The sequence below is a fragment of the Oncorhynchus gorbuscha genome, linkage group LG12 (assembly GCF_021184085.1).
Source record: "Oncorhynchus gorbuscha isolate QuinsamMale2020 ecotype Even-year linkage group LG12, OgorEven_v1.0, whole genome shotgun sequence".
In the NCBI taxonomy this organism is placed as follows: domain Eukaryota; kingdom Metazoa; phylum Chordata; class Actinopteri; order Salmoniformes; family Salmonidae; genus Oncorhynchus; species Oncorhynchus gorbuscha.
Genome location: NC_060184.1, coordinates 64,180,448 through 64,196,367, shown reverse-complemented (window position 1 = coordinate 64,196,367; position 15,920 = coordinate 64,180,448). Strand labels below are relative to the sequence as shown.

General features: G+C 43.3%; 1 protein-coding gene across 1 annotated transcript in view; it reads left to right on the top strand.

Moving 5' to 3' along the window:
• The first annotated feature begins 13,525 nt into the window (after window positions 1-13,525).
• LOC123991231 (organic solute transporter subunit alpha-like) overlaps window positions 13,526-15,920 on the top strand; it is a 22,127-nt gene continuing 19,732 nt past the window's right edge. Inside the window, exon 1 of the mRNA XM_046292602.1 lies at window positions 13,526-13,821. Coding sequence (XP_046148558.1) covers window positions 13,752-13,821 — 70 coding nt within the window. The 5' untranslated portion in view covers window positions 13,526-13,751. The remainder of the gene's footprint in view (window positions 13,822-15,920) is intronic.

The following is a 15,920-nucleotide window of genomic DNA, read 5'->3' as shown; positions in this document are numbered from 1 at the left end:
CAGGCTGACTCTATCTTTTGGAAAGTCACAATTTACAGTGCATTTGGAAAGTATGCAGACCCTTTTCTACATTCTGTTACTTCACAGCCTTATTCTAAAATGAATTAACAATTTTTTTCCCCCTCATCAATTTACACTCAATACACGGTAATGTCAACGTGAGAACAAGTTTGTCAATTTTTGTACATAAAAAAACATACCTTATTTACATAAGGAATCAGACCCTTTGCTGTGAGACTTAACATTGAGCTCATGTGCATCCTGTTTCCATTGATCATCCTTGAGATGTTTCTACAACTTTATTTTAGTCCACCAAATTCAAGTGATTGGACATGATTTGGAAAGGCACACACCTGTCTATATAATGTCCCACAGTAGACAGTGCATGTCAGAGCAAAAACCAAGCTATGAGGTTGAAGGAATTGGCCGTAAAGCGCTGAGACAGGATTGTGTCGAGGCACAGATCTGGGGAAGGGTACCAAAAAATATCTGCAGCAATTGAAAGCCTCAATCATTCTTAAATGGAAAAATGGACCCATGGAGCAGCCAGCTGCAACAGAGGCTGGGCTCGAACCCAGAATCTCTGGTGGCCATAGACCACTGCGCCACCCGGGAAGCCCTGTGGCGGAATTATCATGCTTTGTGGATGTTTTTCAGCATCAGAGACTGGGAGACAAGTTAGGATCGAGGCAAAGATGAACAGAGCAAAGTACAGAGAGATCCTTGATGAAAATCTGCTCCAGAGCGCTCAGGACCTCAGACTATGGCAAATGGTCACCTTTCAACAGGACAACGACCCTAAGCACACAGCCAAGGCAAACGCAGGAGTGGCTCCGGGACAAGTCTCTGAATGTCCTTGAGTGGCCCAGCCAGAGCCTGGACTTAAACTGGACTTGAACCCGATCTAAAATCTATGGCGAGACCTGAAAATAGCTGTGCAGTGACGCTCCCCATCCAACCTGACAGAGCTTGAGAGGATCTGCAGAGAAGAATGGGAGAAACTCCCCAAATACAGATGTGCCAAGCTTGTAGCATCAATCGATGCCAAAGGTGCTGCAACAAAGTACTGAGTAAAGGGTCTGAATACTTATGTAAAATCTTAACCTGTTTTTGCTTTGTCATTATTTTGCATAGATTGATGAAGGAAAACAACATTTTTTTAAAAAGATCAATTTTAGAATAAGGCTGTAATGTGGAGAAAGTCAAATGGTCTGAATACACTGTAACATGGCAAAGTAATCATTTTCTTTTACAGCACGTAATTCACATACTACTAGAAAATTGCACATAGCAGTTTTCTGGTGCTCTAAAGGGTTTTGACACTGCTCTAAAGCGATTGGAATTCTCTGGTACTTTTGTATACTTTTTAGCCCGTAGTTCTGAAAGTAACACTCACGAGCCAAGAGTGGTCCCCAAAAATGGCCTAAATTACATATGTGCACCACTTCATTGCTCTTTCTCTCGCTCTGTTGTGTTTGCATCATGTGCATCTTGCTAGCTGTCACTCATATGGCGAGGGGCCGAAGTTCATTGGTTGACCTCAAATTGCTAGGGGGCTGGCCCACGTGGGGGGGGGGGATGGCACAGCACAGCTTCCAGAAAAGTTGCTTTCAAACTAGGCATTTAATGGCTAATTGAGGTATTTCTTTCCATAGACTATGCATATATGAACTACACATTGACATATCTAATCCAAAGTGGGAGGATTCAAAAATACTTAGTTGCCAAAGTTCCGGAGCACATCTTTAAGAGTGAAAGGTAGACAGGAGTCAGTCTTGGTATTGCAACATTGGTTAGTCACTCACACACACACATAATCATTCTAATTTCATCATAATCTGCAAGAACACACACACACTTCCGATGGGACCCATCCCAGGTTAGTCAGAGCAGTGCCACTGATCATTATCATGATCCTCATCATCCTCTCTCCAGACCTCTAACACTGTTGTACTGGATTGCTACCGTGTTACTTTCCTGATTATGTTAAATGCCCAGTGCAGTCAAAAACTAGATTATCCTGTGTTTATTTCCACACTGTGAGGTTGGAATAATATTTTGAAAATGATTATGATGCCCTTTTAGCGTAAGAGCTGTTTGAAAGAGCTTTGGCCTGCCTTGTGCCATGAGTTAATACACCAATAAGAAAGAGTTCCAAACCGCTCTGCTAATAACAGCTGGTTGTAATTTTCCCCCTCCTTACTTAGACCACTCCCAAGCAATCCTAGCACAATTCTTGCTTGAGAAATTGCTCTTAGCTAAGAAGCCATTCATATAGATGCAGAACTTTTGTGAAATAGCACAGTTAAAAATATATGGCAAAATGAAATCAAACTGGATGGACTAGTCAGACTAGTCAGAACTAGTTGGTGGAGGTTAGAGGTGGAGGCCAGGACTTAAAGCAAACAAAATAGAACTATTGTAAAATAAATTGTGTCTGTAAAATGTATATAGCAGTGGTTACCAAACTTTTTATAGTCCCGTACCCCTTCAAACATTCAACCTCCAGCTGCATACTGCCTCTAGCACTTTGCTCTTAATTTAGCCATTTGACATATAAAACTTTTTCTTCATCGGAAATGGTGAATAACTCACCACAGATTAATGAGAAGGGTGTGCTTGAAAGGATGCACATAACTGCAATGCTGGGTTGTATTGGAGAGAGTCCCAGTCATAAATCATGTTCCACACATGGTCTGTGCCTGTATTTAGTTTTCATGGTAGTGAGGGCCGAGAAGCCACTCTCACATAGGTACTGTGGTTGCAAAGGGCATCAGTGTCTTAACAGCACGATTTGCCAAGGCAGGATACTCTGAGCGCAGCCTGATCCAGAAATCTGGATTTGATTAAATTCAATTTTCACAGAACCGCTTATTGCAATTTTGATGAGTTCAGATATTGGTAAGTGGAATGGAGGCAGGGCATGAAAGGGATAACGAATCCAATTGTTTGTGTCATCCATTTCGGGAAAGTACCTGTGTAATTGCGCACCCAACTCACTCAAGTGTTTTGCTATATCACATTTGACATTGTCTGTAAGCTTGAGTTCATTTGCACACAAAAAAAATCATACAATGATGGAAAGACCTGTGTGTTGTCCTTGTTAATGCAGACAGAGAACAGCTCCAACTTCTTAATGATAGCCTCAATTTTGTCCCGCACATTGAATAAAGTTGCGAAGAGTCGCTGTAATCCTAAATTCAGAACATTCAGGCGAGAAAAAACATTGGCCAGTCGTGTCAAGTGAGAATTATGGTCAGTAAAAACTTTAAGCTCGTCTCTCAATAAATAAAAACATGTCAGTACTTTTCCCCTTGATAACCAGCACACTTCTGAATGTTGTAAAAGCGTTACATGGTCGCTGCCCATATCATTGCATAGTGCAGAAAATACACGAGAGTTCAGTGGCCTTGCTATAACAAAGTTAACCATTTTCCCTGTAGTGTCCAAAACGTCTTTCCCTTGGCAGAAAGAGCCCCTTGGTGGATGCTTCAGGGTACACAAGTGGCGTCGGGAGAAACTGCTTGCACGCGCGTTACAACTCCACTATGTCTCCCTGGCTTTTGCACCATCAGTACAGTATATATTATATATTATATATATATTTACCTCAAAAATATATGGGGGATTGGAAATTATATAGACAATTACATTGATGGAAGCTACAGTCTATCTGCAAAATTAAAGCTGATCTACCCACTAATTTTTTTTTTAATAAAAAGGTAACTTGTTTTATTTTTGACAATTTTAATTGAAATCAATCACAAAAAGATACTTACGTTGTACCCAGAAATGATTTGATATTGTGATAAAAACAGCTGCATTGGACCTGTAACCCTTTACACTCGTACCTGTATATGTGTTGAAAATGGTGCCATAATTTGGAACGTAGTGGCTGTACAGTAACACCTGCTATTTCTAACTCTGAATGCTCGGCTATGAAAAGACAACTGACATTTACTCCTCAGGTTGCACCCTATCAAATCAAACCAAAGTTTATTTGTCACGTGCGCCGAATACAACAGGTGTAAACCTTACAGTGAAATGCTCACTTACAGGCTCTAACCAATAGTGCAAAAAATATATTAAGTGAACAACAGGTAAGTAAAGAAATAAAACAACAGTAAAAAGACAGGCTATATACAGTAGCGAGGCTACATACAGACACCGGTTAGTCAGGCTGATTGAGGTAGCATGTACATGTAGATATTGGTTAAAGTGACTGAGACGCCTTTTTGTCCTAGACTTGGCACTCCGGTAGCGCTTGCCATATGGTAGTAGAGAGAACATTCTATGACTGGCCTGGCTGGGGTATTAGACCATTTTTAGGACCTTCCTCTGACACCACCCTGGTGTAGAGGTCCTGGATGGCAGGCAGCTTAGCCCCAGTAATGTACTGGGCCGTACGCACTACCCTCTATAGTGCCTTGCGGTCAGAGGCCGAGCAATTGCCGTACCACGCAGTGATGCAACCAGTCAGGATGCTCATGATGTTGCAGCTGTAGAACCTTTGGAGGATCTCAGGACCCAAATCTTTTCAGATTCCCGAGGGGGAATAGGCTTTGTCGTGCCCTCTTCATGACTCTTGGTGTGTTTGGACCATTCTAGTTTGTTGTTGATGTGGACACCAAGGAACTTGAAATTCTCCACCTGCTCTACTACAGCCCTGTCGATGAGAATGGGGGCGTGCTCGGTCCTCCTTTCCTGTAGTCCAGAATCATCTCCTTAGTCTTGGTTACGTTGATGGATAGGTTGTTATTCTGGCACCACCCGGCCAGGTCTCTGACCTCCTTCCTATAGGCTGTCTCGTCGTTGTCGGTGATCAGGCCTACCACTGTTGTGTCGTCTGCAAACTTAATGATGGTGTTGGAGTCATGCCTGGCCATGCAGTCGTGGGTGAACAGGGAGTACAGGAGGGGACTGAGCACACACCCCTGGGGAGCTCCAGTGTTGAGGATCAGTGTGGCAGATGTGTTGCTACCTACTCTCACCACCTGGGTGGCGGCCTGTCAGGAAGTCCAGGATCCAGTTGCAGAGGGAGTTGTTTAGTCCCATGCTTCCCTTGACACTTTATTTTGGTGTGCCAGGACCATTCACAGTTGAGCTCACTCAGTTTAGCTCAACACTGATTGTCTATTATTTTATTTAAAAAATGATCAAGGGAAGCCAAATGCCCTGCCGTCTTCCTTTGCATTCAATGCCACATGCGGCAACAGTGTCATACTATTTTTGTCCAGACAGCCTCAGATAGATGGCCAACACATACAGAGACAACCTCTTACCAACTGAAGGAAAATGATGAAACACAGAGAAACGAAAGATTAATCATTTTTTAAAATTTGTTGGTAAATCTTTTGGGGAAACCTGCCTTCCCTTGGCATCCATGAATACATGTCACTGCTTGTGAAAGACTAACAATGTAGATTGTATTTTATAACTTAGCTACAAAACAACTGCTTGCTCTAGTTCCTTAACAGCATAGCTCGGGGGGGGGTGCTAAAAAATACTTACAGTTGAAGACTCTTCTTTGAGTTATACAAGTGCATTGAAATTACTTAAGAACTGTGCTAACTTTGGAGAGGTGTGTGGCCACTTGTAGAGACCAGTTAGACCTCTCACTCAAGCCCTTGTAATTATTTTGTCTTATGTTGCACCTACCCCACATTTTCCATGAATAGTCTTCTCATATTACTGAATGTCTGCAGAGTATTTTCAGATTTTGCTATCAACAAATTCCTGTGACAGAACAGTAAATGTAAAATGCACATGGATTGCATGTGTATTGGCATTTTTCCTATTTTGTTGCCTTACAACCTGGAATTAAAATAGATTTTGGAGGGGCTTCTATCATTTGATTTGTGCAACATGCCTACCACTTTGAAGATGCAAAATATGTTTTAATGTTAAACAAACAAGAAATAAGAAAACGTAAACATGCATAACTATTTACCCCCCAAAGTCAATACTTTGTAGAGCCACCTTTTGCAACAATTACAGTTGCAAGTCTCTTGAGGTATGTCTCTATAAGCTTGGCACATCTAGCTACTGGGATTTTTGCCAGTTCTTCAAGGCAAAACTGCTCCACCTCTTTCAAGTTGGATGGGTCCACTGGTGTACAGCAATCTTTAATTCATACCACAGATTCTCAATTGGATTGAGGTTTGGGCTTTGACTTGACCGTTCCAAGACATTTAAATGTTTCCCCTTAAACCACTCGAGTGTTGCTTTAGCAGTATGCTTAGGGTCATTGTCCTGCTGGAAGGTGAACCTCCGTCCCAGTCTCAAATCTCTGGAAGACTGAAACAGGTTTCCCTCAAGAATTTCCCTGTATTTAGTGCCATCCATAATTCCTTCAATTCTGACCAGTTTCCCAGTTCCTGCCGATGAAAAACATTCCCACAGCATGATGCTGCCATCACCATGCTTCACTGTGGGGATGCTGATCTCGGGGTGATGAGAGGTGTTGGGATTATGCCAGACATAATATTTTCCTTGATGGCCAAAAAGCTCAATCTGACCAGAGTTCCTTCTTCCATATTTTTGGGGAGTCTTCCACATGCCTTTTGGCAAACACCAAACATGTTTGCTTATTTTTTCTGGCTATTCCGTAAAGCCCAGCAATGTAGAGTGTACGGCTTAAAGTGGTCCTATAGACAGATACTCCGATCTCAGCATTGCAGCTCCTTCAGGGTTATCTTTGGTCTCGTTGTTGCCTCTCTGATTAATGCCCTCCTTGCCTGGTCTGTGAGTTTTGGTGAGCGGCCCTCTCTTGGCAGGTTTGTTGTGGTGCCATATTCTGGAGCCCTGTGGGATGTTCAAAGTCTCTGATTATTTTCATAACCAACCCTGATCTTGGTTGCACCAGATCTTATTTCGGGGCTTCATAACAAAGGGGGTGAATACATATGCACACACCACTTTTCAATTTTATTTTATTTTTTTGCATTTTTTAAAACAAGTTCTTTTTTTATTTCACTTCACCAATTTGGACTATTTTGTGTATGTTCATTACATAAATTCCAAATAAAAATAAATGTAAATTACAGGTTGTAATGCAACAAAATAGGAAAAACACCAAGGGGGGTGAATACTTTTGCAAGGCACAGTAAAATCAACAGTGTAATGTTTGGATTCAGTCTTCTGTCAGGTGTTGTGTATTCACCTTTGGTCTAATAATTTGGTCTAATCATTTTCCCTTTAAATGCACATAAAATCAACAGTGTAATGTTTGTATATAATGTTTCTGTTACAGTCTCTGATGACCTAAAGGAGCTTCTAGATATCAGGACAGCTATTACTCATTTCATACGGGAAGGATTTACTTCAGACACCTGACAAGGCCCAACTCTCCGTGATTCGCATGCAAAGAGACAGAGATATTGGGGACGTACGTCGGGGTGCCTTGTAAGGATCTGACGGCGAGTGGGTAATCTGCATCTACCATCAGTCCTACTAGCCAACGTACAATCATTGGATTACAAAATAGATGAGCTACGATCAAGAATATCCTACCAACGAGACATTAAAAACAGTAATATTGTATGTTTCAAAGAGTTGTGGCTCAACGACGACATGAATAACAAACAGCTGGTGGGGTATAAGCTGCTTCGGCAAAATAGGAAAGGTGCCTTCGGTAAGACAAGGGGTGGCAGTCTGTGTATATTTTTAAACAACAGCTGGTGCACGAAATCTAATATTAAGGAAGTCTCAAGGTTTTGCTCGCCTGAGGTAGAGTATCTCATGATAAGCTGTAGACCACACTATTTATCAAGAGAGTTTTCATCTATATTTTTTGTAGCTGTCTATTTACCTCCACAACCCGATGCTGTCACTAAGATCGCACTCAATGAGCTTTATAAGGCCATAAGAAAACAGGACAATTCTCATCCAGAGGCGGCGCTCCTAATGGCCGGGGACTTTAATGCAGGGAAACTTAAATCCATTTTACCTCATTTCTACCAGCATGTTAAATGTGCAACCAGAGGGAAACTCTAGACCACCTTTACTCCACACACAGAGATGCGTACAAAGCTCTCCCTCGCCCTCCATTTGGTAAATCTGGCCATAATTCTATCCTCCTGATTCCGGCTTACAAACAAAAACTAAAGCAGGAAGCACCAGTGACTCGGTCAATAAAGAATTGGTCAGATGACACAGATGCTAAGCTACAGGACTGTTTTGCTAGCACAGACTGGATTATGTTCCGGGATTCTTCCAATGGCATTGAGGAGTACACCACATCCGTCACTGGCTTCATCAACTCGTCCCCACAGTATGTACATACCTCAACCAGAAGCCATGGATTACAGGCAACATCCGCACTGAGCTAAAGGGTAGAGCTGCCGCTTTCAAGGAGCAGGACTCTAACCCAGACGCTTATAAGAAATCCCGCTATGCCCTCTGACGAACCATCAAACAGGCAAAGCATCAATAGAGGACTAAGATTGAATCGTACTACACCTGCTCCGACACTCGTCGGATGTAGGCAGGGCTTGCAAATCTTTACAGACTACAAAGGGAAGCACAGCCACGAGCTGCCCAGTGACACGAGCCTACCAGACAAGCTAAATCACTTCTATGCTCGCTTCGAGGCAAGCAACACTGATGCATGCATGAGAGCATCAGCTGTTCCAGACGACTATGTGATCGAGTGCTCTGTAGCCGATGTGAGTAAGACCTTTAAACAGGTGCACAGTCACCAGGCCACATGGCCAGACGGATTACCAGGACGTGTACTCCAAGAATGCACTGACCAACTAGTAAGTGTCTTCACTAACATTTTCAACATGTCCCTGAGTCTGTAATACCAACATGTTTCAAGCAGACCACCATTGTCGCTGTGCCCAAGAACACTAAGGTAACCTGCCTAATTGACACCGACCCATAGCACTCACGCCTGTAGCCATGAAGTGTTTTGAAAGGCTGGTCTTGGCTCAAATCACACCATTATCCCAGAAATCCTAGACCCACTTCAATTTGCATACTGCCCCAACAGATCCACAGATGATACAATCTCTATTGCACTCCACACTGCCTTTTCCCACCTGGACAAAAGGAACACATACGGGAGAATGCTATTCATTGACGACAGCTCAGCGTTCAACACGATAGTGCCCTCAAAGCTCATCACTAAGCTTAGCTAACACCTCCCTCTGCAACTGGATCCTGGACTTCCTGATGGGCCGCCCCAGGTGGTAAGGGTAGGTCGCAACACATCTGCCATGCTGATCCTCAACACGGGGGCCTCTCAGAGGTGCATGCTCAGTCCCCTCCTGTACTCCCTGTTCACTCATGACTGCATGGCCAGGCACGACTCCAACACCATCATTAAGGTTTCCGACAACACAACAGTGGTAGGCCTGATCACCGACAACGATGAGACAGCCTATAGGGAGGAGGTCAGAGACCTGGCCATGTGGTGCCAGGATAACAACCTCTCCCTCAACATGATCAAGACAAAGGAGATGATGTTGAACTACAGGAAAAGGAGGACCAAGCACGCCCCCATTCTCATCAACAGGGCTGTATTGGAGCAGGTTGAGAGCTTCAAGTACCTTGATGTCCACATCACCGACAAACTATCATGGTCCAAACACACCAAGACAGTCATGAAGGGCACGACAACGCCTATTCCCCCTCAGGAGACTGAAAAGATTTGGCATGGGTCCTTAGATCCTCAAAAAGTCGAGAGCATCGTTGAGAGCATCCTGACAGGTTGCATCACGGCCTGGAATGGCAACTGCTCGGCCTCCGACCGCAAGGCACTACAGAGGGTACTGCGTATGGAACCAGTACATCACTGGGGCCAAGCTTCATGCCATCCAGGACCTCTGTACCAGGCGGTGTCAGAGGAAGGCCCTAAATATTGTCAAAGACTCCAGCCACCCCAGTCATAGACTGTTCCCTCTGCTGCCGCACAGCAAGCGGTACCGGATTGCCAAGTCTAGGTCCAAAAGGCTTCTTAACAGCTTCTACCCCAAGCGATAAGAATCCTGAACACTAATCAAATGGCTTCCCAGACTATTTGTATTGTCCCCCCTTCCCCTCACACTCTTTTACGATGCTGCTACCCTCTATTTATTATCTATGCATAGTCACTTTAACTCTACCTACACATACGTATTACCTCAATTACCTCGACTAACCGGTGGCCCCGCACATTGACTCTGTACCGGTACCCCCTGTATATAGCCTCGCTACCGTTATTTTACTGCTGCTCTTTAATTATTTGTTATTTTTTATATTTGACTGATTAACACTTATTTTTCTTAAAACTTCATTGCTGGTTAAGGGCTTGTAAGTAAGCAATTCACTGTAAGGTCTACACCTGTTATATTGTATTTGGCGCATGTGACAAATACAGTACAATTTGATTTGATTTGATATGGGTATGGGCACGTGTAAAGACATGAGTATTATGTGTGTGATTGTGCATGTCTGCGTTTGAATGTACTCTCGGGTGAATAACCTCTGTGCTGTTGATCTGACACACGGAGCTTCTGAAGACAACAAACACCATTCAGTTCAACACCAGACCCACTGGCAAACCCACAAGGCCACTGTAACCACCCTGTACTGTTGCATCACACACAGACACGCACGCTGAAACAATGCTACCTGGGGCGGCAGGTAGCCTAGTTAGAGTGTTGGGCTAATAACCGAAAGGTTGCAAGATCAAATCCCCCGAGCTGACAAGGTAAAAATCTGTAGTTCTGCCCCTGAAAAAGTCAATTAACCCACTGTTCCTAGGCTGTCATTGTAAATAAGAATTTGTTCTTAACTGACTTGCCTGCTTTTTTAAAAAAAAGACCAGGAGAGGAAGCCATTCCAGACTATTGAGAGGCATTCTGAGTTCCCCCTCATTATGTCTTGGCTCAGCATTGCCCTGCCGTCTCTGGCCAAGTGGGTCTGGGCCAGATAAGGTGTTCAACGAGTGTGTGTGCTCACCAGTCACGGACTCACATCTGTCTAGTAGGGGGATTCCGGTGTCATTCATTGGGCGTAAATTGGGCCTGACCAGACCAGCATGGGCTAGGAAGAAGATATCCTATTTGGTAAAAGACCAAGTCCATGTTATGGCAAGAACAGCTCAAATAAGCAAAGAGAAACGACAGTCCATCATTACTTTAAGACATGAACTTTGAAAGTTTCTTGAAGTGCAGTCGCAAAAACCATCAAGCGCTATGATGAAACTGGCTCTCATGAGGACCACCACAGAAAAGGAAGACCCAGAGTCCCCCAAGACCCAAGTTCATTAGAGTTACCAGCCTCAGAAATTGCAGCCCAAATAAATGCTTCACAGAGTTCAAGTAACAGACACATCTCAACATCAACTGTCCTACGTGAATCAGGCCTTCATGGTTGAATTGCTGCAAAGAAACCACTACTAAAGGACACCAATAAGAAGAAGAGACTTGCTTGGGTCAAGAAACACGAGCAATGGACATTAGACTCGTGAAAATCTGTCCTTTGGTCTGATGAGTCCAACTGCTGTGTCTTTGCGAGACGCAGAGTAAGTGAACGGATGTTCTCCGCATGTGTGGTTCCCACCGTGAAGCATGGAGGAGGAGGTGTGGGGGTGCTTTGCTGGTGACTGTCTGTGATTTATTTAGAATTCAAGGCGCCAGCATGGCTACCACATTATTCTGCAGCGATACACCATCCCATCTGGTTTGTGCTTAGCTCATGTCACGTCTACTCCCGCTCCTCCTCTCTGGCACTCGTTGTCACAAGTTTACTCATCATTACGCACACCTGCCATGATCGTTACGCACACCTGCCATGATAATTACGCACACCTGCCATGATTGTTACGCACACCTGCCATGATCGTTACGCACACCTGCCATGATCGTTACGCACACCTGCCATGATCGTTACGCACACCTGCCATGATCGTTACGCACACCTGCCATGATCATTACGCACACCTGCCATGATCGTTACGCACACATGCACTTTATGGAACTCACCTGGACTCCATCACCTTCCTGATTTCCTTCCCTATATCTGTCACTCCCCTTGGTTGTTTCTTCATGTGTTATTGACTCTGTTTCATGTCTATGCTTTTCATGTTAATTGTTTTGTTCTATGTTCTATGTATTTAATTTGCTTTCCCTGTACTTGCTTCCCGACTCCCAGCATACACGTTATAGAATAACGCCTCACCAAGGGGAAGCAACAGGTATTTTACATTTTTACCGGTGATGTCGGGTACAAGTGCCGCTGCCGAAGCAACTGGGGATGCCCCAGCTGGCTCGGCAGGCTTCCTATGCCTCAGCCGGCTCATCAGGCTCCCATACCTCCAAGAAGGAGAGTGATTGAGTGCTGCATCAGAATACCTGGCCTCCACAATCACCCAACCTCAACCCAATTGAGATGGTTTGGGATGAGTTGGACCGGAGAGTGAAGGAAAAGCAGCCAAGTGTATGCGGGAACTCCTTCAAGACTGTTGGAAAAGCATTCCATGTGAAGCTGGTTGAGAGAATGCCTAAAGTGTGTAAAGCTTTCATCAAGGCAGTGTGGCTACTTTGAAGAATCAAACATATATATATATAATATATGTTGATTTGTTTAACACTTTTTTTTGGTTACTACATGATTCCATATGTGTTATGTAATAGTTCTGATGTCTTCACTATTATTCTACAATTGTAAAAAATAAAGAAAAATCCCTGAATGCGTAGGTGTGTCCAAACTTTTTGACTTGGACTATATATATATATATCCTTTTTCAATCTTGTCTCATCGCTGCAACTCCCCAACGGGCTCAGGAGGCAAAGGTCGAGTCATGTGTCCTTTGACACATGACCCATCAAACCACGCTTCTTAACACCCGCCCGCTTAACTCGGAAGCCAGCCACACCAAAGTGTCAGAAGAAACACTGTTCAACTGACAATCAAGGTCAGCCTGCAGTCACCCGGCCCACCACAAGGAGTCGCTAGAGCACAATGAGCCAAGTAAAGCCCCGACCAAACACTCCCCTAACCAGACGATGCTGGGCCAATTGTGAGTCACCTCATGGGTCTCCCGGTCGCTACAGCCTGGGTTCAAACCCAGGTCTGTAGTAATGCCTCAAGCACTGGGATGCAGTGTAATAGACCGCTGCGCCACTCGGGAGGCCCATGTCTAGCCTACTTTTATTGTAATATTGTTTTACTATTTTAATTTGTGTAATTTTAGAAAACGTATTGTGCTTTTATCTTTCTGCCCTTTTATTATTTTATTTGTTAAGCTCTTTGAAATACGTCACCTGTAAGAAATGTGCTCTATAAATATAGTTTGATTGAACCACAAGAACTCAACAATAAGCCTCCTACAACAGCATGAAAATAGCAGGGTAGGATCAGAGAAACAGAACGCTTGATAAAGCCACAATATACTACTGTACTACTGTACAGTTGATATTGTGTTCAAGTAAACGGAGGACTTAGATTTTATTTTGTAAAAACATTCTACGAGCTGGGTGTGATTTCACAATTGACCCTGTGGAGGTGTCCCTACGTTTAGAGACAACTCTGTTCACAGAAAACGACGTGCGCTGCAGCCGGGCAGAGGGCGGGTCCAAGTTTTTAGAAACTGGTGATTTCTCTGTTCCTTGCAGCATTCCAACATAATTTATTTTGAGATTTTCTATCAATATTGACATTGATGCCAACTGAGTGCATGTGGGTGGTAGAGGGACAGAGCACGGATAGATAGTTTTTTGTTTTCGTCAACGGCGCCCTCTCTCTACTCAGACCGGCTGAGGATGGACGGGAACAGAACCATCGACCCGAGCTGCAGGGACAGACCTCCCGTGGCCATCGACATCATTTCCCGTGAGTTGAACCGCTCGAATAGGCCTATGTTTTCTATAGACGTCTTCTTTATACTAGCCTAGCCTTTCGATAACTTTTCAACTGTTCTGGGACAAGTGCCGTTATTTCCTTCAATCTGCCAGTGGTTAGGCCTACTCATAACGTAAACATGCATTGCCACCCATGTCACTGGGCTATTAAACACACATTTAGGTAAAGTAGAATTTTAGGCGACATTGATACAGATTGAGCTGTTTATTAATTCGATCACCATTGAGACTGGTGGAGTTTGGAGAGATTAGCCTAACCTTTTTCAAATCGAATAATTCCATTAATCCAATAAAATAATTTAAATCTGACAGGCAGGGACTTGTTTATGATTTTTTTTTAAACTCTCCTGTGCCTGCTGATTTCAAACTGCTGTTATAATGTAGAATTAACATACCAGTAGGGGTTTTAGGGTGAGGGCCAACAGTTCTATATTGTACACATCACCTGAGGTGTGTGTGTTGGAAATGAGGGTGTGTTTGCCTCCTTAATGGTTAAGTTGTGGTAAACTAAGCTGAAGTGAAGAAGCAATGATTTCACAACACTGCATCAAAACATCTTACTGGCATCTGTAACATTGCAGGGGCAGGGAGATAGTTAACGTCTTACTTTTTGCCATGGGGCAAAGAGAAACGTGCATTTAAAAAAAAGCTAATCTCATGGTATTCTACACATTTTGCCATGAGGCTGAGAGGAAAATGTGCAGTTCTATAGCTATTTTAAAGCTCAAATATACATGTGTTGACTGATGAACACAGTACAAATGAAGTAGGCAGTGGCATGGTGCTTTTAGCCAGTGAACCCCAGTGACATGCCTCAATGTGGTCATATTCGTGGCTTATTGGTGGTGTGGCTTTCAGTTAGTTATTTTTGGCCATCCATCCCATGAGATTGAAAGTCATTCCAGTGCACTTCTTGCTATGAATTCTATCTGATAGTGTTTGCATGTTTAGGTATGTAGATTTTTGATTATGGGAATATTATCTATATGCATGCAGCACTAGATGCTGCCCTTGGGCACAATGGTGATGGTTCAAGAACTCGCCATTGTGTTTTGTATCTATTTGTATGTAAGGAGAGTGCAGCATTCCCTTGTTTATCTACATAGCACACTCATGTAGAAACTTCCTATGTATCTATCATCATGAATTCAATTTAGGTAAAAAGACAAATGTCCCATTTGGAACACTGACAAGTAGAGAGCATTTTTTTCTTTTTTCTACTCAATCATTTTGGGATGAGGGCCTACGCGGCTGCCCTCATCTCACTCCCCCATTCTTCTCTAATCATGTCCTTATGTGTCTGTCTATGCCTGTTACACAAATCAAGTTGCTCTTCCCAGAAATCAGAGCAAGGACTTTCTTTCCCCACATCCATAACACATGGCTTTGTCTGCTGACACGTGTGTTGTGTTGAAGTGTATTTGTGTATGTGATAGTGCAGTCTTAGTTTGTGTTTGCATGTGTGAGTTATTTACTCAGTCTTTGGAAAACAGCACAAAGCCCTTCTGCCAACTTTTTTTCTTTCTTTACTACTCGTCTTGATTTCACATAAACATCCTTGTTTTCCAGAAAACATCTATTTCTCTTTCGCTGAAATTGACACATCGCTTCAATTATATGCTTTCTTTGGAACTGGGAGGTCAGAAATGAGTTCCAGAGAAAATGGTAAAATGAATCACCAAGCCCCTAGATGAGGCCTGTGTATTGTCCCTAAAGCTGGACAGGTCCTTTAGCTTTGTGGGCTCCCTCCTATTGCGTTCAACAATCTGTTTTATTGTATCACCAGTGTAGGTGAAGCTACTTTAGACTGTTCCCACTCTATAGTCCTTTCCTCTGTCTTTTTTGTTGTTAACTTGACACGTTGGAAAGAATTATCTTTTTGTTTTTATCAGGATTTGGTTGGGTCTAATTGTGTTGCTGTCCTGGGGCTCTGCTTGTGTTTGTAAACAGAGTCCCAGGACCAGCTTGCTAAGGGAACTCTTCTCCAGGTTCATCTCTCTGTAGGTGATGGCTATGTTGTGGAAGATTTGAGAATCGCTTCTTTTTAGGTAGTTGTAGAATTTAACGGTT